Source organism: Erpetoichthys calabaricus, chromosome 17 (assembly GCF_900747795.2).
Source record: "Erpetoichthys calabaricus chromosome 17, fErpCal1.3, whole genome shotgun sequence".
Classification (NCBI taxonomy): Eukaryota; Metazoa; Chordata; class Cladistia; order Polypteriformes; family Polypteridae; genus Erpetoichthys; species Erpetoichthys calabaricus.
In genome coordinates, this window is record NC_041410.2 from 1,532,298 (window position 1) to 1,557,974 (window position 25,677).

A 25,677-nucleotide genomic window follows, 5' to 3' on the forward strand; every position below is an offset into this window, starting at 1 on the left:
CCGTGATGATGTGTAGATGTTCTCCTGATCCTACTTGGCCTGTGCTCTCCTTCACCCAGGTGTAGTTGCTGAGTGGGTTTGCTGAAGTTGTGCAGTTTAAAGTCACCGATTCCCCTTCTTCTATCCTCATATTGGCCTGTCCTGTGACGATGGCATTTTTGGGGACATCTAAAATAAAGAACACAGCAAGATGTTAGTAACAGGCAGACATTTCCCTGAATTCTGTGTTTATTAAACTCCCTGTCAAGTGGGTTACAAAGATGCTGGCACAGCATCATGTCAGTAGGAGGACATCAGAAATTAGTAAATGAGAAGTTGAATTAATGGAGGAGTTCAGTAAAAGACACAGCAGCCAGGCCAGAGTCTGATATCCATGTGGTGGGCCTTGTGTGTGTCATGAACTTGAAGTTCAAAGCACTGGAGTATTCCTAAGACACTTCCAGAAATGCCCACTCTGGGGGTTTACCATCAAATCCCAGCTAGATATGATGGCACATGGAGTCTTTAGAAACTAAAAAGTTTATTTTTACTCAAATACTCAGTCACACTATGAAGCTCCAAAGAGCACAAAAGGCATAAAGGAGTTGCCAGCAAAGCCAATCAAACTGAACAAAGTGCCAATACAAGAATCCGATAGTGAGGTCTTAAAGATAGCATGGGTTCAAAAATCCACCAAACACAAAGCCATAAAAACAGCAAAAAAACATACAAGAAGCCAGCAATGCCTGAGGACATTCAAAATGAACCGCATGGGACTGTGGGAGACCTCTGAGGTTTATAGGGCAGAGGGCAGTTATTGGTGATGACTTGCAGAACCCCAGCCTCTTGCAGGACCACACACAAAACACATAGAACAGAACAAGAGCGGCTATACACAAAGAAATCAAACAATACCCCAAAGTAATAAAATACATAAGTAACGTCAAATCACTAAATGAATTCACAAAGTCAACATAAACAACAGAATCAAACCTGAATCACTCCGTTTGACTCCTGCCATGTGCTGCCAAGATGAACAGCACAGAAAATGGAAGGACAGACGGCAAAGAAAGACAAGCGGATCAGCGACATGTCCGTATTCTGACTTCTAAATATCAAGGTGAGCACTTCAGTGTGTTTGGTAAATTAGTGTGTGAATGAAGCTGAAAGCAAAATGGAGAAATGGAGAAAATCAAACTTCATCATGTGTTTCATTTTGTGTGATGACAGAAAAGCCTCTCAGTTTGTCCTCATTGTATTGTTTGAATGTCTTCAGTGACACTCGTGTCATTTATTTGTCCCACTCACAGAACTCTCACTCCGCACACTCACACTGTTAAAACACTCAGAGTGCAACTCACACTGGACATCCAGTAGAAATGCTGGGGACTTTGTGATTCCAGTCTGACACGAGTAACTGCTGTGGTGCTCTAAGGAGACTCGCTGAATGACAAGCTGCGCTGATGTTGAGGTGACTGACTATCTTCACTAGTTGGATAGATGCCTGCAACTGTGCAGAGTTGACGTTTTTATACGTTCTCCTGCTATAGATGATGTAACTTGTCCACTGTGGCTGCAATAGCCATGTGCATGCAGAAGATCACTCAGATTACATTTGGAAAACTGGACATTGCTGCGAATTACGCTTTGGTGTTTTGCAGTTCAACCACAGCATAAGAAACTCTTATATATCTGGATGACAAGCGGATAATACCATCCTATATGGCTGGCATGGCGCGACTCAGTGATGTTTGTGAAATACACAATTGGTCAGTAAGTTCACATTGAGAGGTCCTGTGGCTAATAACCTGAGAGTGGACAGAACTTGCACAGGATCAGGTAGAGCACAACTCTTCAAATTCTGCCTTTGTAAAGCTGGTGCCAGTTCATCACACAGCTCCATCAGGAGAGCTCTTGGAAATTGAAATTGACTTAGAAGCCAGTCGTCATCATCTCTAAATACGCGCTGCCTTCTGATTCTTCCATGGACAACGCTAAGTGAGCGAGGAAACGGGCGTACGCAACATCTCTGTGTGTACGCACCGTTTATACATGAGGCCCCAGGAGAGGAAATGAAACACAAGCAGAGACCCCAACCCAGAGATAGCAACACTATCTTCTAGCTAAGCCAAATCGTTAATAAAGAAATCATATTGGAGGAAATCAAAGCAAAAGTCAAGAACCACAAAATCAGAAAACAAAAAGCGACGTCTGCACGAAGGCTGTTTTTGTTTTTTGTTTTGTTTTCTTGAGCATCTGCAAACTCAGATAATGACATGATGACATTTGCTTCTCTCCATTTGTGTTTTGTTTTGTCAAATAAACAGTGCGGTGGTGGCCTGATGATCCTCAACTTCATGACAGCAGATATTGGAGTCCTGACAAGACAAGAAGTGCAGGTCCGGACCTCCAGCCGGGTAAATGTACCTTGGTGCTGTTTGGACAACGTTCAGCGTTTCACATCTTTAAAAATGAATTGTGTTCTTTGCTTCTCTCCATCTGTTTGTCACCATGTTGATGACGTCTTGTTGAGCTTTCACAGTCAATGACACCTTCTTGTCTTAATTCCCGGTTGTATCAGATGTTGCTTATTTAAGAGCCAGGGTGACAGACCATGTCTGGTGTGGACGTTTGTGTGAAGCAAGCATTAAAAAGACACAAATGTGACCTTAGCAGTGTGAGAGCTTAACATTTTTTACAGCTTTAGGCCCCAACATTAAGATGTGAATAAGAGTGGACATCACACTGGACAGTTGGGTGGTGCAGCAGGTAGCACAACTACCTCACAGGTAAAGTATCTGGGTTTGATCACACAATCAGCTGCTGTCCATATGCATTGTGCATGTTCTCCCTGTGTCTGCATGACTTGTTATCCGGGCAGTTTGGGTTTCTTCCCCCATTCCTAAGATGTGCCTTGTTAATTGGCCACTCTAATTGGCCCCTTATGAGTGTGTGTGGACATGCCAGAGGACGCTGTGATGGACTGGCACCTTGTTCATGGTTGGTTCCTGCTTTGCACTCCGTGGCCTCTAATGGTCCTGAATTGGGCTGATCAAGTATGAGGGTGGGCAGCGTGGGGGCACAGGGGTAAGGAGACCGGTGTTTGTGTCCAGTTCCTCCCCGTGTGGAGTCTGAATGTTCTCCCTGTATCTGGGTGGGATTCCTTCCACTGTCCGAGGCCATGCAGGTTTAGTGAATTGCCGACACTAAATTAGCACTAGTGTGTGTGTCGTGTGTGTGTTTGTTCCTCCTTGGGCTCAAACCCCCCATTGTCCCTGGTCTGGATTAAGTGGGCTATAAAATAACATGACCAGTATGAGGGTGTGCTGTCAGGTGATTTATAACAGAATTTTATTTTATTTATATTGTTTCATTCTGGGCTGTGCATTGCACAAATAATCTGAAAGGTTGTTTTTTTTCTCAAAGCACATTTTATTCCACGCTTGTGAGGACAATCGAGGAGTTTTATTAAACAACTCAAAAGCACAAAATAAAACTTGGTAAATCTTCAGCGACAAGTTGACTCTTCACAGATTCAGTTAAATTGAAAGACGTGTTCCTCAGAGCTGCTGCCATGCAGTGTGCAGCTCCAAGGCCTTCTGACAGACAGAAGGAGCACAGCAGGGAAAGACGCCTTCTGCTACGGGAATGGGGGATTATAGCGACTTTTATTAACAAGGAACACAAGACTTGGTGGGCTGGCACACTTGCTCCCACCTGACGTTGGATGAACTTCAAGACAAAGTGAGTCTTCTTGCAGCACAAAGGACAACGGGACCGCCGCTTCTCCTGCCACACCATTGTCGTGACGTGAAGGTCACTCGTAACGCAGATTCTGTTCATTTACTTTGCATAATTGTGTCGTACTCTGGTGAAACTGCTGACCGATCCAGAGATGTGTACGTGCGATCTTCAGTCTGTAAGGAGAAAAGCACAACTTAGTGTAAAAGTCAAGTGACTGAAGCACCGCTCATCATTTCTCCTTTTCAGTTAACAACAACAGCACCATTTACTTTGATTGCACATTTTCATAGAAACGATGTTCTCAAAGTGCTTTCAAGATGTCAAACAAGTAGTTATGTGTAAAGAAAAGTTAAAATTAGATAAATAGTACAAGAAAAATGAATAATGTACAGTTACATAAGGTAGCAATATAAGTAAGAGAAATGGAGTCCTTAAATACAGAATTGTTTTTATAGTCTATAAGTGACGGGCCGATGATGAAGGTCAGTTAGCCCAACCTGACGACTCTTACTTATTTCTGTTCTCCGTCAGTGTCTGGTGGTCTTGGTGGGAGTTTGTGACTGACAACTCCTAGGAGACCAGGATCTGAACAAACTGAATGGAGTACAAGCAATAATGTCCATCCATCGATTTATTAACTGACAGACGAGACAACAGGAGTGTAATTACATTGGACTGCAAAATAACGAAAATGAATATTTTTAACTCCAGCCCAAAATTTGAGGAGTTCTTTACAGTTTTGAGGGTGCTGAATCCACACCTGGCAGCAGAATTGCTCAATGCCATCCAGTGTAGGAGAGATGAAGCTTTAAAATGAAAAATATATGTTTAGAGAACAACTTAAAATATTTATATGATGAATTATTTAGACTAGGAAAAGGTTTAAGTTGCACATGTAATTGTTTTAAATTTGTTTTAAGAGTAAAACGACCTTCACTGTCAGACACTGTAATGTGCTGCTGAGCCAGAGGAGTGAAAGGCAGGCTTTAGTCTGCTGGTGCAAATTCCCCTCCACGTCCTTTCCTATTCCACCCACCACTCTTAAAAATCTGTCACTTTGTGGTCTCCGTAAAGGCCGGCCGTGTCTTCTCAGACCGTCTGATTACCCGTCACCCAGTCAAGATGATGGACTGATCAACCCGGCCTTTGCCTGCTTCTGTAAGAAACATTTAAACTACCATTTTCTCAGTTTGGGATAATAAAAGATATCTTTCTAACCTTCTATATATAAACTAGCTATGTGCGCACAACTACGTTGCGCGTGTTAAAGTTGTCTGTGAAGGGCTCCCTGTTTAAACGCGGCTGCCAGTCGTGAACTGGGCCCTTCGTCGCACAGCGTTATGATTTTTTATAAGGGGAACAAAATTACAAAACAAAACCCTTGGACATTGATTCGATAGGAACGGCCTACTCGGAATCACTGTCCGAATAGTAATTATGTGGTGATGGAGGAGCATTTCTGCTTCTCTCCGTTCACAGTCCGTCTCGTTTTCACGACGCTCTCGTTTCCTCTCACAATCTCTTCTCAACCTTTCTCCAATCTCGCAGGTTGCTTTGTGGCAATCCAAAGAGTAAAGAAGAACCAATGCTTCTTTCTTCAACTCCAAACGCCTACTGATGGAAAATCACAGAAGTGTGTCCGACTTATGTACTCTGACTGCCGACTCCAAGAAGTGGGTGAACATTTGATTTGGACGAAGTGCTGCCAACGACGGTCGATAGAAACACAAAAAACCACAGTCTTGACAACGAAGCAGGTGTCGACGCCAGATCTAAACACAAAGGGTGGTATAGACAGTGTTTGTAAAGAAAAGTAACAACCAAGGCAGTGTCAGGGGAACATGAATTCGCGGACAAACAAAGATCAAGATCCAAATGAAGATTATATGTAAAGATTCTTGGCTATTTTGAAGGAATAAGAAGAGTAAAAAAAAAATTATAATTTGGAGCAAAAAAATTAGGGTTAGGTTTAGGGTAGGGGATGAGTGTATTGCCCCAATGCTCAGGCACACTTAGTCTCCTCTGTAACATTTTACTTCTTATCGCCAATCTCCATCCTCCACGTTGACTATCAGAGAAACCTCGACCCTTTTAATGTTATATTTATTAATTTAAATATGTAATTAAGATGGTCATTCCAGTCGCACAAAGACACCGAACCTGAAAAAGAAATCTGACTTGGACTTCAGTGGGTGGCGCGTGCCCCACTTTGTACAATGGACACCCATATTGGTCAAGCAGAAATAGCCATTTACCCAACAACACATACGTCTGTAGAATTTGCCAGGAAGTGTTTATATTCTCCATGTTTTTCACAAACATTAGGAAGTATTTCCTCACACAAAGAACCACAGACACATGGAATAAGTGACCAAGTAGTGTGGTAGACAGGAGGACTTCAGGCACTAGATGTTATTTTAAACAATTGGAAGTGGACAGGACTGGCAAGCTTCTCTGTGCTAAATGGCCTGTTCTCATCTCAATTGTTCTGATGCTCTAATGTTCCTGAACACTCCATTCAGACCTGAGCCTGGTCACTGTCTATGTCTAGCTGGTATGTTCTCCTCATATCTTCCGGTGTGAAAGACAAAAAAGGAACCCTCACCTCATTGCCTCCTTGGGTGTCTTCTTTCTGCTCAGTTGTCTTCTTGGTCCTTTCCCTGTCAAGTAAACAGAAAGATACTGAAGGTCTAATAATCACACTGAGTCTTCTCAGAACCATTGGGCATAAGAATGAGTTTGGAGTGGCAGCCCAGGCATTAAAGATTGGCACAGTGGCCACTGTGATTCACTTCATCTCTTTAGTCTCCAACCATTCAAATATTTGCACATCACATTTAAACAATTGTGTTTGTAAAGAGCCTTGAGTTGGCAGCCGATGTAAGTTGCAATGTTTCTTGATTGTACGTAATAAATTCCCACAACTCGTAAACAAGTGCTTCCTGACTTCAGTCCTAAATGCACTTCCTCTTGATTTCCACTGATGTCCTCATGTATGTGATTCTCCATTAAGTTAGCAGAATTCTGCTGGATCTCCTTGATCAATGCTTTTGAGAATTTGAAAGACCTGAATGAGGTCCCCATGCAGCCTCCTCCACTCTGACTAAGCAGGTTTGATTTTCTGAGTCTGTCACTGTAGCACATGTCCTTAAGTCCCGGGATGCTCCTGATTGCTCTCCTCCGCACGGCTTCAAGTGCTGCTATGTCTCTTTAGTAGCATGGGGACCAGAACTGCACACAGTACTAGAGATGTGGTCTCACTAGTGTGTTCTATGGTCTAGGCCTAACGTTCGTCAGTTTATATTCAACCCTTTTTACAATTTAACCTAACACGTTATTCGTCTTTTTAATCACTTCTGTACATTGGCTTAAGAACATAAGACATGTGACAAACAAGAGCAGACCATTCAATGCATTTGTTGCTCGTATTTTCTATGTGGGAACTAATCTGTCCCGATATCTCATCCAGATCCTTATTAGAGGTTGTCGAGTTTTCTGCTTCAACTTCATGTCTTGGTAGTTTGTTTCACATTCCCACATCTCTTTATGTAAAGAAGTGCCTCCCAGCTTCACTTCCCCTTCACTTCCATTGGTGTCCTCGAGTCTGTCATTCACCATTAAGTTGAGAGAAATCTGCTGGATCTGCTTGATCAATTCGTTGGAAGATCTGGAGATTTTTGATATTCCAAAGAAAGACCCAATATGAGTGTGCCCTGTAATAGGGCAGCGTCCCACCTAAGGCCGTAACATGCCTAATACTGAACTATCCCATTGTGAAAGTCAAATTGAATTTTGGAATCAAGAAATGAGTTGCTATTTGGGGTTTACTTTCTAATCTTGCTTATTAATATCAACTGCTGTATCGCAGTAAGGAGATGAAGGTGGACTTCCTCGGGCCTCCCCACGTGGGGTTTGCATGTCCTCTCTGTGTCTGTTTAAGTTTCCACTGGCGCTTATATCCCTGATAAGTTTACCTGCCTTTCTTATTATTACAATTGCTCTCTATAAATATTTCTTGACTTTGTGGTTCACAGACATTTTTGCCCACATGTTCAAAATTTCTTGTGGATGCCAATGCCCACGTGTTGACTGTCTGGAAAAAGTGGATTCAAAGCAAGAATGAGGTCTGTTAAAAATGAAGGAAAGTTATTTAGCAAAAAGATACTTTGGGGTTTTTTGGATTTACTTGAGCAAATTTGTTACACACTGTGACTTTGTACTCCTTATTAGACTTGGCAATGAAAAATGATGTCACTTCTTCCTGACCACATTCACCGCACCTTCCAAAGGTTGTGGACTAGAAGTGGGTTGATATTCTACCATACGCCTTCATAAATTAAACTAAAGAAGAATGTCGATTAGGTAGCACTGTTACAACAGCTAGAGCTTCATTCATTTTGCTCTCTTTTTCCGTGTCTGCCACTGGCAATTAGTCTTTGTTCCCAACCATTTATTGTGCTCTTGTCACTTATATTTTCACAATAGCTTAAGACACACACCAGTGGCTTTGCTAGGGTTTCAAATAATAGCTTTGAGACAGACGTTCATAGGTGAGACATGAGGATGAGGGAGCCTGGCCCATTCCAAAGACATATCTGTCCTCTTCTATAAAGGTCCAGAATCTCCCCTCCAGTTCTCATGACATCCCAGCAGGCAGCACTGAACATAAAGAGTGAGCACTTCAGGATGAACTGGTTAGTTAGTTAGTCAGATGGTGCGTTACTCACTACTCAAAGTACCTTACATAGACAGTAGGGAGCCACTTTAACCACCACCAATGTGTCGCATTCACCTAGATGATGTCACGGCAGCCATTGCTGCACCAGTATGCTCACCAACATGTTAGCTATTAGGTACTCAGAGGTACCTGTCTCTAAAAACTTAGAGATAAGAGATGATAAGGGGGCCAGAATGACCAGGCTTGGATGGGCAATTTGGCCAGGACATCGGGAAACACCATAATCTTTTTGAAAGATGCCCAGGGATCTTTTATGACCATAGAGAGTCAGCACCTCCATTTTAGATAGATAGATAGATAGATAGATAGATAGATAGATAGATAGATAGATAGATAGATAGATAGATAGATAGATAGATAGATAGATAGATAGATACTTTATTAATCCCAAGGGGAAATTCACAAAATTTACGCCTCATCCCTAAGGAGAGCACCATTTTTATAGAACAGTGTCCCCTTCACCACACTGGGGTATTGCGATCCACACTCAGGCCACAGGATAAGTGCACCTTGCTGGCTTCACCAACACCTCTTATAGCAGCAATCCAAGCTTTTCCCAGTTGGTCTCCCATCCGAGTATTGGATAGGCCCGAACATGGATCTGAAGTACAGGTGGGATGGCTGCTGGCTTACACTACTGTCAAGTCAGGGCTACCTGTTGTCAATAACACTGAAGTTGTAAAATAACAAGAGAAAAAGCCCTTCTTACCTTACAAATATGAACACTCCCAATGCCAGTGCTACTAGGACAGCAATGCCCAGCAAGGCACAGAGTACTGGATTCAGATTCCAGCTTCCTGAACAACTCGCATCCCCTGGAAAACAAGAAAGCAGATCAAGTGACACAGAGCTTCTACTCAGCATGAACGTCACATTTAAAAAGTTTAAAACTGAAGTGACATGTGATCAGCAGTGCTGTGATGAGTGGCTGTGTGAGGGTGCAGTGACATCGGCAGTTTGGGCACCAGAGTGTAGCCCTATCATTGCCATTATCATTGCCATTGCCATGGAGTCACATCTTTTTACACATGCACTCGCGCACTTAAATGAGTGTTTCACTTGGTTATGTTGTTATCTTAAATTATCTCACTGTCCACACTCTGTTTTTGTACTCCTCCTCCTTGTCTGATGCATCCTCATCTCCACTGCATCACTCCTGGTCCCTTTTTCTTTAATTCTCCACATCAGCATCCACAATCGATGCATCAGAACCAGACTTCAGTTATTTCAATTTATGTGTCTCGCATTAATTTTGTCATATTTTTTCTTTTTCAAATGAGCCAATCAAAAAACAGATAGGCATAATGTTAACTAAGCTACTTTTGTAACATTCTAATACGTTTTGCATAATAAGCTTTGTTCATTTAAACATTCTAAAAAATTAAAAAGAAATATTTTTCTGCCCAAGCCACAGGACGTTAAGGGTGCTCACCGTTTACCGTCAGGGTGACAGCTGCAGACTTTGTCGTCCCGTAGATGTTTGTAGCTTCACAGTGATAACAGCCAGTGTGACATCTGTTGAACTTGCTGATGTGCAGTTCCTCTCCATATTCTACTTGGCCGTTGTTCTCCTTGACCCAGGTGTAGTTGCTGGGTGGGTTTGCCGAGGCTTTGCAATATAAAGTCACTGATGTCCCTTCTTCTATACAAGCATAGAGCTGCCCTGTGATGACTGCATTCTTGGGTGAGACTACAATACAGGGCACAGTAACAAGTTAGCAAGAAACAGAGTTGCTGATTCTCCATTCATCATGAATTGTGTGTTTATTACATTTCCTTTCAGATGGGTTACTAAGAGGATGGCATGGTGTCATGTCATGTAGTGCTGTGCCTCAGAGCTCAGCTTGATATATGTGCCCTCTATGTGGACTTCGTGTGCTCTGCCGGTGGCAAGTAAGGTAAGAATGTTTGTGATAGTTCTAGGCTGGTTACTAAAGGACAATAAGAGAGGATAAGAGCAAAGGAAGAAGAACAAGCTCCACTTCAAAATGGAAGTGAGCCGAAACACACAGAAGCTCACAAGGGCAGTCAGTAGCATCAGCATACTCAGCATGTGAGCGCCTGTCCTATCAGCACTACTAGCAATGAGCCTGTTGATGGAGCAAATGAAAAGAACAATGGCAGTGTTGATCGATGGCCAAGCCTTTGGTTAAAGGAGCAAATGCTGTATTTTTATTCACTGAACAATGCCTAATCATTAAGGACAGAAAGCTGGTGTGCAATCAATTCTGATGTCATACATGAAAGTTTTAGACAGATTTTCATTTGAATATTTGGAATTTGTGCTCATTCATTAAAGAAAATTAAGTAAATAATAATAATATTAATTACAGTTAGGTAGCACTTTTCTCACTATTCAAATTGCTTCACATAGAGAATGGGGAGTCACTTCAACCACCACCAATGTGTAGCATCTACCAGAATGATGAAACGGCAGCCATTCTTGTGCCAATATGCTCACCACACATTAGCAATTAGGTGATGAAGGGGTGAGAGAGATAGTTAGAGGAAGATTAGGTGGCTACAATTTGTCCTCCTGTCTACCTGATCTGCCCCCACTCCTCTGTTCATCCATAATTAGTATTCCTATCGCCTCATTGATAAATGCAGGTTCTGTTTCAGGTTCTGTCCCTACTGCCCTCAAAACTGCTACAGTTACCCCAATCCTTAAAACACCCGACTTGGATCCTTCTTCTCTTCAGTTACAGGCCTATCTCTAATCTTGCTTTTTTGGCTAAGGTGGTTGAATGCGTGGTCGTTAAACGACTACATGCCTTTCTGGTAGACAATACACTCTATGAACCTTTACAGTCTGGTTTTCACACACAGCACAGCACTGAGACTACACTCCGTATAGTTAATGATCTTCTCTGGTCTGTAGATTGCACTTCAGTTAATATTCTCCTCCTTCTTGACTTAAGTGCAACCTTTGATGCTGTCAATCATGAAATCCTCCTTTCACGTCTCTCCACTGTAGGGATCTCTGGCTTAGCCCTTCAATGCCTCACATCCTATCTTTCTAACAGGCAACAGTTTGTCACACTCGGCCGATAGAAATCCTTCACCTCACCTGTGTTGCGTGGTGTCCCTCAGTACTCAGTCCTGTGTCCGTTACTCTTTCTACTTTATATCCTTCCTTTGGGTCAGATTATGGCATGGCCTTAACTTCCACTGCTAAGCTGACGATAGACAGTCACATCTTAGGACAGACTCGCCTCCCAGCACACTCACTGATCTTAACCTATGGATAGAAAATCACTTTCTCAAACTTAATGCCAATAAAACTGAAGTGTTACTGGGAGGCCCAAACTCCCTAATTACTAAGGTATCCAACTTCTCTGTTTCTATTGATTTCAAACCTGCTCCTGTTGTCAGACATCTTGGTGTTTTGCTTGATTCATCACTTTAACTATGAGCTACACATTAGGTCTCTGTCCAAAATGTCATTCTATCATCTCCGTCACATTGCCCGACTCTGTCCATTTCTGTCCTTTAATGAAGCTCAGACTCTGGTTCATTGTTTCTTAATGTCTCGTATTGATTACTGTAAAAGTCTCTACAGAGGCTTCAGTACATTCAGAACTCTGCAGCCACACACAGCATTCTGCTCTCATCTCCTCTGATCTCTCTCAACTTAACTGGTTCCATCAAGGATTTAATTCAAGATTCTGCTTCTTACCTTCAAAGTCCTACCTAACCTTTGCCCCCCTCTACCTCTCTCAGCTCCCAGCTCCTTACACTCCTCATCGCTCTCTCAGGTCCTCACGCATTCATCTCCTTACTGTCCCACACACCAGACTCTCCTTCAACTCTGGAACTCTCTTCCTCAGTATCTCCAAGTATGCTTCTCTTTCTCCAGCTTTAAATCTCAACTCAAACTTTCCTCTTCGATGAATTTTTGTCTTCTGTGTCATCTTTGTTTTTCCTCCCCTTCTATATGTAAAGCAACCTTGGGTTTGTGAAAGGCGCTCTATAAATGCAACTTATTATTATTATTATTATTATTTTTACTATTATTATCATCATTCATTGTGGTGAGCAGTTCAGCCAGGCCATCAGATTATACCTTATTCATTTTGAAAGGAGTACCAGGATCTTTTATGACCACAGAGAGTCTGAACCTCAGTTTTACATCTCATCTGAAGGACGGTGTCATTTTAACAGCACAGTGTGTCCATCTCTACTGTGGGATCCACATTAAGACCACAGTGACACCTGCAAGCCTTCAGCAGAAAGGCCAGCATTCCCCTCCAAGTCCTGGCCGAGACCAAACCTGCTTAGCTTGAGATGGATGAGCTGTTGTGACCTGCATGTGGTTTGACTTGTGGGCTTGTGGGATCTCCCGGTATCTTTTATACATAGTAGAAATTTGAAATGTAATAGGACTTTGATTTGGTGGCAACAACTGAAATGCTGATTTATTTAAATGTTTTGTATAGTTGAACTGCACAAATTAATTGTCATTTTGTGGTTCCACTCTTATTATGTCAAGTGCATATGATGGTCCCTGTGAATAGAAGGTGGAAGAAAAATGATTTAATGATTTAGTTGATATCTGTACAAGGGGGACCTGAGAACACCTTGAGTACCACCATTTATTATTTCACCTTCAGCCACTGACTCACACTGCACGTTCAGTAGATGTTCTGGTGATGTGATGTTTCTAGCCCGACAGGAGTAACTGATGCTGTCCTCAGTGGAGACTCTCTGAATCTGCAAATCCTTGGAGGTTTCATTTAAAGGTTGTTCATTTCTGAACCAGGAGAAGATGCTGTTGGTGAGACTGCAGTTGGATCTGCAGGTCAGGGTAACCGTGTCATTTTCTTTTATTGTCTCTGGTGTTGTTTGAACAATAAGACCTTTAAAAATTAAAGGGGATAATAGAGACAGTAAGTGCCTGCTATGACTGGATTTGATTTCTATTGACTGGTTGTTAGAATATTACAACAGTCGAGACGAGAACAGGCCATTCAACCCAACAAAGCTTGCCATTTCTATCCACTTAATTTTTCTAAACAAACATCAAGTCTGCTTTTGAAAGCCTCTAAAGTCCTACTGTTCACCAAACTACCTGGTCACTTAATTCCACGTTTTGTATAAAGAAAAACTTCCTAGTGTTTGTGTGAGATTTCCAACTGTGTCCCCGTGTTCTCATTGAACTCATTTTAAAGTCTCTGGTTTGATCCACTGGACTAATTCCTTTTATAATTTTAAACACTTCAGTCACGTCTCCTCTTATTTTTCTTTTGCTTAAACTGTAAAGGCTCAGCTCTTTTAATCTTTCCTCATAACTCGTCCCCTGTAGCCCTCAATCAGTCGAGTTGCTCTTCTCTGGATCTTCTCTTGTGCTGCATTTTCCTTTTTGTATCCTGGAGACCAAAACTTTCCACTGTACTCCAGATGAGGCCTCACCAGTGTGTTATAAAGCTTGAGCAGAACCTCCTGTGACTTGTACTGCACATGTCAAGGTGCTATAACCTGACATTCTGTTAGCCTTCTATCTTAATGGCTTCTGAACACTGTTCACAGTTGATAGCGTAGAGTCCACTATGACTCTTAAATCCTTCTCATGAGGTGGACTTTCAGTTTTCAGATCTCCCATTGTGTATTCAAACCTCTCATTTCTACTTCCTACGTGTAATCAGTTGTGATCGGTTATTGCTGAATCATCTCTCGTGATACTGTTTAGTGGAGAAAAAACGAAAACAAATCCAGCCGATATAAATCGAGGGCTGTTATGCTTAAGACTACGTAATATGTTAGTGAGTCCACATCTGAAGTCCCGTGTGCAGTTCTGGTCACCACTCTACAAGAAAGACATAGCAGCACTTGAAGCTGTGCAGAGGAGAGCAAACGGGTGCCTTCCCAGGACTTGAGGACACATCCTACTGTGAGAATCAAACCTGTTTAGCGTCGAGTAGAGGAGACTCTATGGGGACCTCATCCAGGACTTTAAAATCCTCAAAGCCATTCCAGCAGAATTCCATCAGCTTAACAGTGAATCACGTAATCAAAGACACCAGTGGGAATAAAGGGAAGTGCATTTAGGACTGAAGTCAGGAAGCACTTCATTACACAAAGAGTTATGGGAATCTGACACAAACTACCAAGATCTGGAGAAACCTTGACCACCTTTTAGATGTATCAAGATGAAATATTGGGACAGTTTAGCTAAATAAACAAGTGACAAATGAACTGAATGGTCTCCTCTTGTTTAGAAAACCTCTTATGTTCTTAAGTTCGGTGTGAGGCCCATGCAGTGCGTCACACTAGTCAGGTGGGTGAGCGAAAAATGGCCAATCCTCATTACTTCACACTAAATAATCCCAAAATTAATTAATTGGAGAAACTAGCAGAGTAGAGGTCTTCTAATAAGTAAAGTGTCAATGTCCACCACTGGCTAGATGGCAGCAATACCAAGAAACAACATGGCAGGTCTGCTTTAATTGAAGCACAATGAGAAAATACCACTGAAGGTAAACAAGTTTAAAATGAATAAATAAATCAAAGCCATCTATCTGTTTAGTAAACACATTTAATTTAGAGGATACCCTGAAAGTATTAAGTGCAAGGCAAGAAGCAACATTAATGAGGTGCCAGTCCACTGTGGGGCATGGACACTACGCTCATCAGTCAACCTGCCATACTGGACTTTGGGATGAAAACCTGAAAGAAAAGTAAAATCTACAAATGTGGAAAACACAAATACAAGACAGTCAGAGATAGGGCCAGGGTTTAATTACAGTGTGCTGGAGTACTGAACAGCAGTGTTAGCCACTGTGCCACCTAAATAAAATCTAAACAGACATTTGTTATCTTACCTGTGATTGTCACGCTGACTCCTGGCCGTTGTGTCCACGTATTTTTATCTGTTCCCTCAAATCTAAACTTGTACTCGCCGCTCTCCTCTCTGCTCATATTGCTGATCTGTACATCACAAGTCTTGTTTTTGTTCCCGAAGAACTGAACTCGGTTTGTGTAACTGCTGGACACTTGACTTATGTCTGTATGATACACGATGGTTCCTTGTGCAGGATATACGTTTAGTTCATCATGATCATAAAACCATATTTCCAATTGGATAGTAAACCCTGCTGGATAGTCATATGTACAGTTAATCCTCACAGTTGATCCTTCCAGTGTGCAGATCGTCTGTGGTGTGTAAGTGGTTACCAAATTATTACTGTCTACAAAACAAAAAAATGAACACAATGTCAGTGTTTAAGATATCTGCTATTAACTTTGTGATGTGTCAAATGTATTTCAAGATAACTCAAAGTCACTTCCTGTAAAACTGCCTGTTCTTTCAATGGGACTTCCTGTTATAAGACATCTTGAAATGCATTTGAGATATCATCAGAGGAGCAGGAAGGGATTTTAAGATAAATTGAAATGTATTTCAGATATGTTACATTATATTGTACATATATGAAAATGCTATTGCAATATCTTGAAATAATTTAACGCCTTTTCAAAGGTGTCTCAAAATGTATTTGAACTATCTTGAAATACATTATAAGATATCTTGAGTCGAGCAGAGAGCCATTTTAAGATATCATGAATTTGAGATAACTAAAAATGTACTTTAGAGATCTCTAACAACAGTGAATTTCAAGATATCTTAAATGACTTTTTAAGAATTCTTAATTATACTTCAAGATATCTTAAAATAACTTCCAGCCCATTTCCACATATCTCAAAATAACTTGCTGTGAATTTTAAGTTATTGCATATCACAAATACTTTTTCATCCATCCATCCATCCATTATCCAACCCACTATATCCTAAACACAGGGTCACGGGGGTCTGCTGGAGCCAATCCCAGCCAACACAGGACACAAGGCAGGAAACAAACCCCGGGCAGGGCGCCAGCTCACCGCAGGGCACACACACACACACTCACACACACACACCAAGCACGCACATTAAGGACAATTTAGGATTGCCAGTGCACGTAACCTGCATGTCTTTGTCTGTGGGAGGAAACCCAGGCAGACACGAGGAGAACATGCAAACTCCACGAAGGGAGGACCTGGGAAGCAAACCCGGGTCTCCTAACTGCGAGGTAGCAGAGCTACCCACTGCTCCACTGTATGTCAAATATCAGATATATTTTGAGATATCTTGAAATGTGCAAGAAGTTATTTTAATATATCTGAAAATATATTTCATCTATCTTATAATGCTTATGGATGTATTTTAAGATATGTTGAAATGTATTTGAGATATCTTAAAATGCACAGAAATGTATTTCAGAATATCTTGAAATCTATCTGAGATAACATAAAATGTATTTCAGACATCTTGAAATAAATGCATTTTCAGATATCTGTAATTCAATTTGAGATTTCTAAAATAGATTTTCAATTATCTTAAAATATCTGAAATACTTTGCCATACAGCAGAGTTCACAATGATAAGACAGATAAAGATGCTCCTGTTCCTCTACACATATATAATGTCAGACATTTTCTCTTTCCATTGCTGATTCAACCCCAAACCCCTTCTGCACACAACTACAATATTCTCTTTAGTACAACATGATAAATCCTGGTGTGATGTGACGGAGCTTCAATATTGGATTGAATTCCTTAAAAATCTACACACTAAACCTTTGCTTTCTTTCTGTGTTTGTTTTGCGTTTTGTCTAAAGTCGTTTGGTCTTTTTAGTCTTTCAGGTTACGTTTTCTGTTGTTCTCAGCACCACTGTGACTTCAGCCAGCCCATACCTTACAGTCAGTCACCTGGCTCTCCATTCAGCTCACTTCTTTTATTTTACTAGTTACAGCTTAGTAAAGTGAGTGGATGGGCATGCAAGTACAGTCGTGACCAAAAGTTTTGAGAATGACCCCAGTGTTGGTGTTCACAAAGTTTGCTGCTTCAGTGCTTTTAGATCTTTCTGTCCGATGTTTCTATGGTTCACTAAAGTAGAATTACAAGCATTTCAGATTCAGTTTTAAAGGCTTTTATTGACAATGACATGAAGTTTATGCACAGAGTCGATATTTGCAGTGTTGGATCTCCTTTCTTTTTCAAGACCTCTGCATTTGCCCTGGCAGGCTGTCCATCAACTTCTGGGCCCAATCCTGACTGATGGCAGCTGCACATTCTGGCGCTTGGAGTTTGTCAGAATTGGTGGGTTTTTGTTTGTCCACCCGCCTCTAGACCACAAGTTCTCCATGGGATTAAAGGTCTGGGAGTTTCCCGGCCATGGACCTAAAATGTCAATGTTTTGTTCCCCCGAGCCATTTAGTTCTCACTTTTGCCTTATGGCCCGGTGCTCCACTATGATGGTCACCAAACTGTTCTTGGAGGGTTGGGAGAAGTTGCTCTCGAAGGAAGTTTTGGTCCCATTCTTTATTCATGGCTGTGTTTGCAGGTAAAATTGTGAAGAAGCCCACTGCCTTGGCTGAGAACAACCCCACGTGACATGAATGGTCTCAGGATGCTTTACTGTTGGCATGACACAGGACTGATGGAGGCACTTAGCTTTTCTTTTTTCTGGATACCCCAAACAATTGAAAAAGGGGATTCATCAGAGAAAATGACTATCCCCCAGCAGTCCAATTCCAGAATATCAGTCTGTCCCTGATGTTTGTCTTGGCTTCTTTGCTGCCTTTCTTAACACCAGGCCATCCTCCAAATGTCTTCACCTCACTCACACCTGCCTGCTGCCATTCCTGAACAAGTTCTGCACTGGTGGTGCCAGCAGTTGAATCATCTTCTGGAGACGCTCCTGGCACTTGCTGGACTTTCTTGGGTGCCTTGAAGCCTTCTTCACAACAGCAGTGAAAATGGGTTTTTGGGGATGAAGATCATTTTCATGACAAAGATGGACTTTGCGATTAATTGCAATTCATCTAATCCCTTCTTCATAACATTCTGGAGTAAATGCAAATTGACACTATAAAAACTAAGGCAGCAAACTTTGTGAAGATTCATATTTGTGTCATTCTCAAAACTTTTGGCCAAGACTGTAGAGTTGGGTAACAAAGGAGTGAGAGCACAGAATGAGTTCTAGTGACTATTGAAGTTTTTCATATTTTATAGTGTGGTGCACAGCTGTGATGGAAATAGTCCTGAGGTGGCTGAGGACAGTCAGATGGGATGGTGCTACCTGGAGAAGCTGACCATAAAAGCAGCCAAAGCCAAGTGCAGAAGGGAGCAGATGCAGCCAGACATAAGGGAAGTAATATGGAAGACCACACATCCATTGTAAAGCCCTTTAGCCTGGGGCATCACTGCTGGAGAGCTTCACGTAAGGAGAATAATTTTGAATCAGATCATGGAACTGGGAAAGGTGGGGTGGATGGTTTTGCTAGGGCTGGCGCTGTTATGTGCAGGTTCAGTGAATGGCAGCTGGGAACACGTGAATCCACAGAGCATCAGGACAGAGTGGGTAAGACCATAATGGCCGCCTACTACTAACATTACCAGAGTGCTACAGTAAGTCCATTCCTCCGACTCTCACACTCCGGGTTGTTCCAATATTTATAAGAGACACCTGTGCACAGGGCTGTAGAGAATGCCTTCAGAAAGACCCCTTGACTTTATACACATGTCGTTATGTGGCAGCCTTGTGCTAAATTCATTTAAATTCACTTTTTCCCAAATCAAGCAGTACTCAGTAGCACAGAATGACAAAGCCGTGTCAGATCTGAGCTCCAATTCTGTCTCCAAGTTCTTCATGCAATTCCTTTGGTCCTATGCGTTGGTTTTTGCTCAGCTGTGGGGGCTTCTATAGACAGGAGTGTGCCTTTCCTAATCAGGTTCAGTCAATAGAGGTGGTCTCCAAATAAAGTGTAGAATCATCTCAATGAAGATCAATAGAATGGGATGCACCTGAGCCAAATTTCAAGTGTCACAGCAAAGGGATCTGAATACTTGTGACATTTCAGTTTTTTATTTTTAATAAATTTGCAAAAAATTCATAAGGGTCAGTTTGTGTGTCTGGATAGCATCCAGTCTGCCAAGGCCTCTGCCTTCAACCTTTGCCCTGGACACACTGCACCTGACCCATATTCCTCCTGCTGATGGTGGGCCCACAGGAGGGCAGTCCCACAATGGAAATTCGGGGTGTGCCCAACCGGGCTCTGTGCCAGGCCCGGCCACCAGTCACTCACCTGTAGACACTCACCCCAGGCTTGGCTCCAGGAGAAGGCCCGGGTAACCTCACACTAGGCAGGATACTCCTTTTTTAAATTTCTCACTTTGCTTCATTAGGGGCTTTGAATTGCTCTTTGTCTGACCCCTCACCTGGGACAAATTGGACTTGGGAGGCCCTACCAGGATCTTCTGATCCGGACAACATAGCTCCCAGGGTCACAGGGACCCACAAACCTCCGCACCACGATAATGTGGCGATTCCTGGAGAGGAAGTTAGCCGAAGTTAGCTTACTGCGCAAGGTGGCTGGGCTCTCCTTTAGACACAGGGTGAGAAGTGTGGATATTCGGGAGAGGCTCGGAGTAGACTTGCTGACCCTCCGCATCGAGAGAAGAGAGGTGGCTTGGGTATCTAATATGGATGCCTCTGGACGTCTACCTGTGAAGGTTTTATGGGTACAACCACCTGGGAGGAGACCCCCAGGAAGACCCAGGACTCTCTTGGAGAATAGTATCTCTCAGATGGTATGGGAACGCCTTTGGGATCCCACAGGATGAGTTGCTAAGACTGTTACCCGTGTGACCAGGTATCAAATACAATTGAATGGAAATTCAATGAATGAATGAAAAATGTATTGGTTTTTCTTTATCACTGAATGTTTCTTGATGTGGGGAACAAACTACTTAAAATGTTATTATCACAAGCTTACAACATGACAAAATGTGTAAAAAGTGAAGTAGAACTGTGACAGTACAAAGTAAAGTGAAACTCTCACTTATATGTCCACTCTCCTATATAATGACAAAGAAGAAGGATTCCAAATATTTAAAAATGTTGAAATCTGAAACACAACGTGGATGGACTGACTAGACCTGTCTCCTTTACACAATTTCTAATATGAAGTGGAAATGTCGTCAGACCAAGAGACGGCTGGCTGAGCTGAACCTCGTGGAGATTTGCTCTCCTCTTCAGCACATCCTCTAGCCCATTACCTGCTAGACCTCCAAAGGTTCTGTGGTGAGAGAAACGGCATCGGCAGATTAAAGGGCTTTAAACTCATATTGTAGCTAAAGAACTGCAAGTTGCCACTCCATGTCAAAAACTTCACCTTGAGAATTTCACATAATGACTTGGACAAGAAGGACGACTGTCGTAAAGACGTGCAAATTGTTGTGTAACTCAAGTGTGAGAATCCAAGCAGAGCACAGAAGCCTCAACTTCATTTTTCTTTACAACTCTGGCCATGTCAGAAAAGCAGTAAAGACACAAAAAGTCCAGTCAGCTGGGGACACATGAGGAGAGTTCAATGAGCAAACAGGATTAATGAGCCCACCGGACCGACTGGGAGTCCCCCCCCCAAGTCACTCAGATAGCCAGGATGTCCTCAGAACAGAAAGTAAACGCATAACAAAATGAGAGACAATGTGCAGCAGTGATGAGTAACAGAAAGAACTCCGGCAGAAACCACAGACACTCTGCCATCACACTGAGGAAGAAGAGTAAAGAGGACTTCAGATCTTACCAGCTACAGAGGAAACCACAGCCAAGATGACCAAGAGCAACATTTTCTGTTGTGACACCTGGAATAGAAAACGAAGTGAAGTGAAGTCTCAGATGAGTTTGACTTTGATATTTCACAGTCCAGAAGATCTGAATAATGAAGTTCCAAGTTCACATACACAGTACTTAGTATTGTGGTATCACAGCTACTCTGTCCAAAGTTCAGCTGCAGTTTCTCTGGCTTCTCTCAGACTTCCCAAAGGTTTGCATGTTACTGTAATTTGCCTGGTGGGCATGCAAAAGGTCAGCACTCCATACAGGGCTGGTTCCTGCCTTGAATCTTGCTGTTCTGTCCACCTGTGATCCTGTCCTGGACAAGGAAGGTCCACAAAATAGACAGACATGTTCAGATTTGAACTAATTTAATAAAACTGGAGGCTTTTAGAATTCTCCTCATAGGCCTTATCTTTTCATGTTAATACTCTTTGTATTTTCCTAATTCATTTTCATTTACTGCAGTTTGAACTTAACTTCTAAAGTTTCTTCCCAAGTGTGTAGATGTTTCATAGGTTGAGGTGTAATATAAAATCCTCAGCCAGCCTGAAATGAGTAATAAGTGGAGTTACAAGTGGGTGTCATTGGGCTGAGCTGCAACTCAATGCATTGAAGGTGTTGCAGTTAGCCAACGCTCTTCTTGACTTTCTGATCAGCCATGAGTCAAGAGTCAAGTCAAGAGTATTTTATTGTCATTTCATTCATATACAGTAGTACGGCATACAGTGAAACGAAACAACGTTCCTCTAGGGCCATGGTGCTACATAAAACACAGGACAACGAAGAATCCATGACACATAACATAAAGACACATAATATATAACAAGGTGCATGTGAGTCAAATGTGCAGACTCATTGTGTGTGATCACATGTGAGCCGAGTGAGGCAGAGCCACGTGGCGGGAAGGACATGAAACAGCTATGAGACCTGAGCAATATGGTGGATGAGGCCACACAAGTAGTCAATGGCCCTTTAAAAGTTGTGTATCACCAGTCTGGAATAAAGTGGCTGATTTTACACCACCTGGGGCCTCATGCATAATGCCGTGCATAGAATTCACACTATAACAGGGCGTGCAGACAAAAGCGGAAATGTTTGTACGCACAAAAAAATCCAGATGTATAAATCTGTGCGTTCGCCAACTTCCACGTTCTTCCGCTCCATAAATCCTGTTCAGTGTGAAAAGTAACAAACGTGCACGCATCTGCTGTCCCGCCCCAACTCCCAGAATTACGTCTCATTGAATATGCAAATCAATATAAATAGCACTTAAGTTCAACATTCTGTGTAAAGACAATGGCAAAAGCACGGGGGGAAACAGAAGAATTTCAGCGAATACCAAGTGGAGGCAAAGAAAAACTAACTATTTGTTGGTTTAAACAGTGATATAAACAACAAAAAAGAAGCTGATCGAGTGACATAGAGTGTCGGAGAAACTCGAAAGTTCAAGTTCACAAAGTCGCACAGTGCCCGAAATAAAAAAGAAGTTGTCAGATATCAAAGTCGCCATGAAAAGACGAGTCATAGCCCACCGTCTGAGTGTCATATGAAAGCTTATTAGGGTACAGAGAAAAACAAAATAGGCACACAGTGGGAAAAAAAAGCATGAAGCTTTAATCACGAAATTTCCACTTTAATCACGTAGTTTATTTTGTCATTAAAGTAGAACATCATAAACTTCATCTTAAAATCGTTTAATTTTCTAGTTTCTCAAATCCCATCGTAACTAAAGTAGCACTTTAAATGCTTTGTTTCGTATTTGATCTTCTATGTGCTCTAAGTGTGTGAATCACTACCTGCTTCTTAAACTGACTTTCTCTTCTTCCGACAGGACACAGAATCCATGACATTCGTGATATTACAGCTCTCTGAATAATTAAAATACTGAGATGTATACTTGATATCATTTTCATGATGATAGGAGTTAAAGCATGTTATTAAACATGGGGACATGGTGGCCCTGTGATTGTTCATGTCTCACACAAGAGGCCTGCTGCGCCATGTGCGACCTTCGATGAAATACTTTATTGTAGCAGTGCTGTCTCTTTCAAATGTACTAACACCCAATTCCTCTCCTTCCTTTTCTTTCTCCAAGTAACCAACCGGCACACAATCAGTTCTGTAATAGACGTTAAGCCATCTGTAAGCTGAGAACACCAACTCTTCAAAACTTTTAATGAACATTGAAATATCTTCGTAGTATGTGTTTAATTATTCTATCCATCTATCGTTCCAGTGTCGAGCCAACCCCAGCAAGAATACAGCACGAGGCAGGAACAATCCGTGAACAGAGCGCCAGCTCCTCACTAGTGCTAAACACCGTGTCCTCACATGTTTACTTATTAAAAATATAGATTATTTAAATGAAGTTAAAGTTTTATCTGTATAATATAATAAACATATTTTGTTGCATTTCATCTTAAAAATGATATCGTCATCATATGTAAATACGCGCTTTATAAAGTGGTTCAGGTTGTTCAATATTATAACTGTATCGCAAGTTTACAGTGAGGTAATTGTACTAATAAGTACAAACAGTTCTACAAGGAGCCCTTGATGGACTGATTGAGTGCGTTTATAGTTCTTGGGATGAAACTGTTTGTGAACCACAAGGTCCGTACAGGAAAGGCTCTGAAGCATTTGCCGTATGAGAGCAGTTCAAATAGACAGCATGGCTGAGGCAGCGTGTGCTTGATGCTGTATACTGCTGTACTCTTTCTGATCAGCTGCTGTAGAGCTGTGATTCACACTCAGATACAGTGATATAAATACTCTGAGTGGTGCAGAGAGCGTAATATGGAAAAAGATGATGCGCTGTGACAACTCCTAATAGGAACAGCTGAAAGAAGAAGAAGAAGGTGCAGCGAGAGTGAAAATGTGTGTTGCTTTACGCTAAGTTTAGGTTTTATACATTGTGATTTGAGTGTGGAAACGGGAGTATGCAACATTTTTGTTGGTACACTCCATTTATACATGAGGCCCCTGGTCATCAGCGCATCCATGATTTGACCTTGACAATATAACGGCAATAACATCTTGTGTCGCACACTCCTAGTCATTCAACTTCTCAACAGCTTAGCAAGCCATGAAAACACAAAAGAGTGACACCCATAACACAAAGAAAATGGCGCCTCACAAGAAATACTAAATCTACTGAAGTCCTTGGCCAATAAAACCCCAAAATGATGCCCTGATGATTTGAAAAGCCAAGGAAAGTCTGCAAAAAAATTACAAATATAAGTGGGATCAGAACACTAAACAATACAAGAAAAAAATGAAACAAGAATTAAAGTATCAAAACACAAATGGAAAAGAGAAGGGAAAAAAGCAAATTTCAAAGAAACTACTGGACAAAAAATGAAATAACTTGAAAAAGGCAAAACACAAGAAGTCTGAACGTGTGAGCATGGTGAACATTCAGGGGCTGCGTTTAAACATTTAGACTTTGTTCAGTTACTTCATCCATCGGTCAATAATCACCTTTATGTTTATTAAATAATTCTCTAATATCAAGTCACATTATTAGAAACAGTCAGTAATTATTTTGGACTTTTGTGGTAATTTTGTTTGAGCTGACAGCACGACTTTCTCTGGGCATAGAGGCTGTGAACTGCTGGTAATGACGTGACACGTTAAATGTTCACTGTTTCAGGTGTTTATTCATCCACGGATTCCAAAAGCCTTTTTGACAGTCGGCCTCTTCTTTAAATAAACAGCCCAGGTCTAATCTTCCCTTTGGCCTCGATTTATTGCCTTAGTTTTTCATTTTCGTATTGGTTTTGGTTACAGTGCAGCATTCTTCTTGTATTTGACCCCCTTTTCATGACTTTTCCTACGTCTTTCCTTACAATCTCCTTTTAAAAATCTTCCTTGCCACTACGCCATCATCATAATAATAATAATCCAATTACTGAAACGGTATAAAGGCCCACATTGTGCCCTTCCTGGTTGTCCAAGATGGGACTCACAAAATGAACACTTCAGCCTGCATTCTTTATGTCCGCTCTGCGTTTTCTGGTGGTGACCCTGATGCTGTCCTTCCGGTTTGGCTCTGGCTACTGGTCCCCTTTTGGATTTGAATTCCGCACCACTTGTTGACTTTGTTAATTTTGTGTTCTGTTTACTTCTCTGATTATGACCTTCATTTGTGTTGTTCACCCCTCCAAACTGCCTTCTGATTTCCATTCACTCACAAATCTATTATTGACCAACACGGACAGCACAATAAATAAGCAAAATCAAAGGTCAAACGTTTCAAAAATACAAAATCAGTGTTAGTAACTAAACTAGTGAAAAATACAAAAATTAAATCCAAGAAAAGAACCAACATTTTATAAGCCAGTGGCTAGTTTACTAAACTGACAAAGACCTCTAAAACCCAAATCCAAAAGTTTCAAAACTGAAAAGGGGAACAAGAAACAAAGCAAGCAGAGTCTCACTGAGGCTGTCCCAGCATGTCACATCATGTAAAGCCCTCAGGCACAGTCGAGTGACCTAAATGGCAGCACCTGACAGTTATAACGTAATAAGGGGTCTTATCACAGCAGTAAGTAAAAA

At 41.7% G+C, this 25,677-nt stretch overlaps 1 protein-coding gene across 1 annotated transcript in view; it reads right to left on the reverse strand.

Annotated features, from left to right (window-relative positions):
• LOC114643332 (B-cell receptor CD22-like) overlaps positions 1–25,677 on the reverse strand; it is a 359,848-nt gene that overhangs the window by 158,323 nt on the left and 175,848 nt on the right. Inside the window, exon 22 of the mRNA XM_051920772.1 lies at positions 9,894–9,984. Coding sequence (XP_051776732.1) covers positions 9,894–9,984 — 91 coding nt within the window. The remainder of the gene's footprint in view (positions 1–9,893; positions 9,985–25,677) is intronic.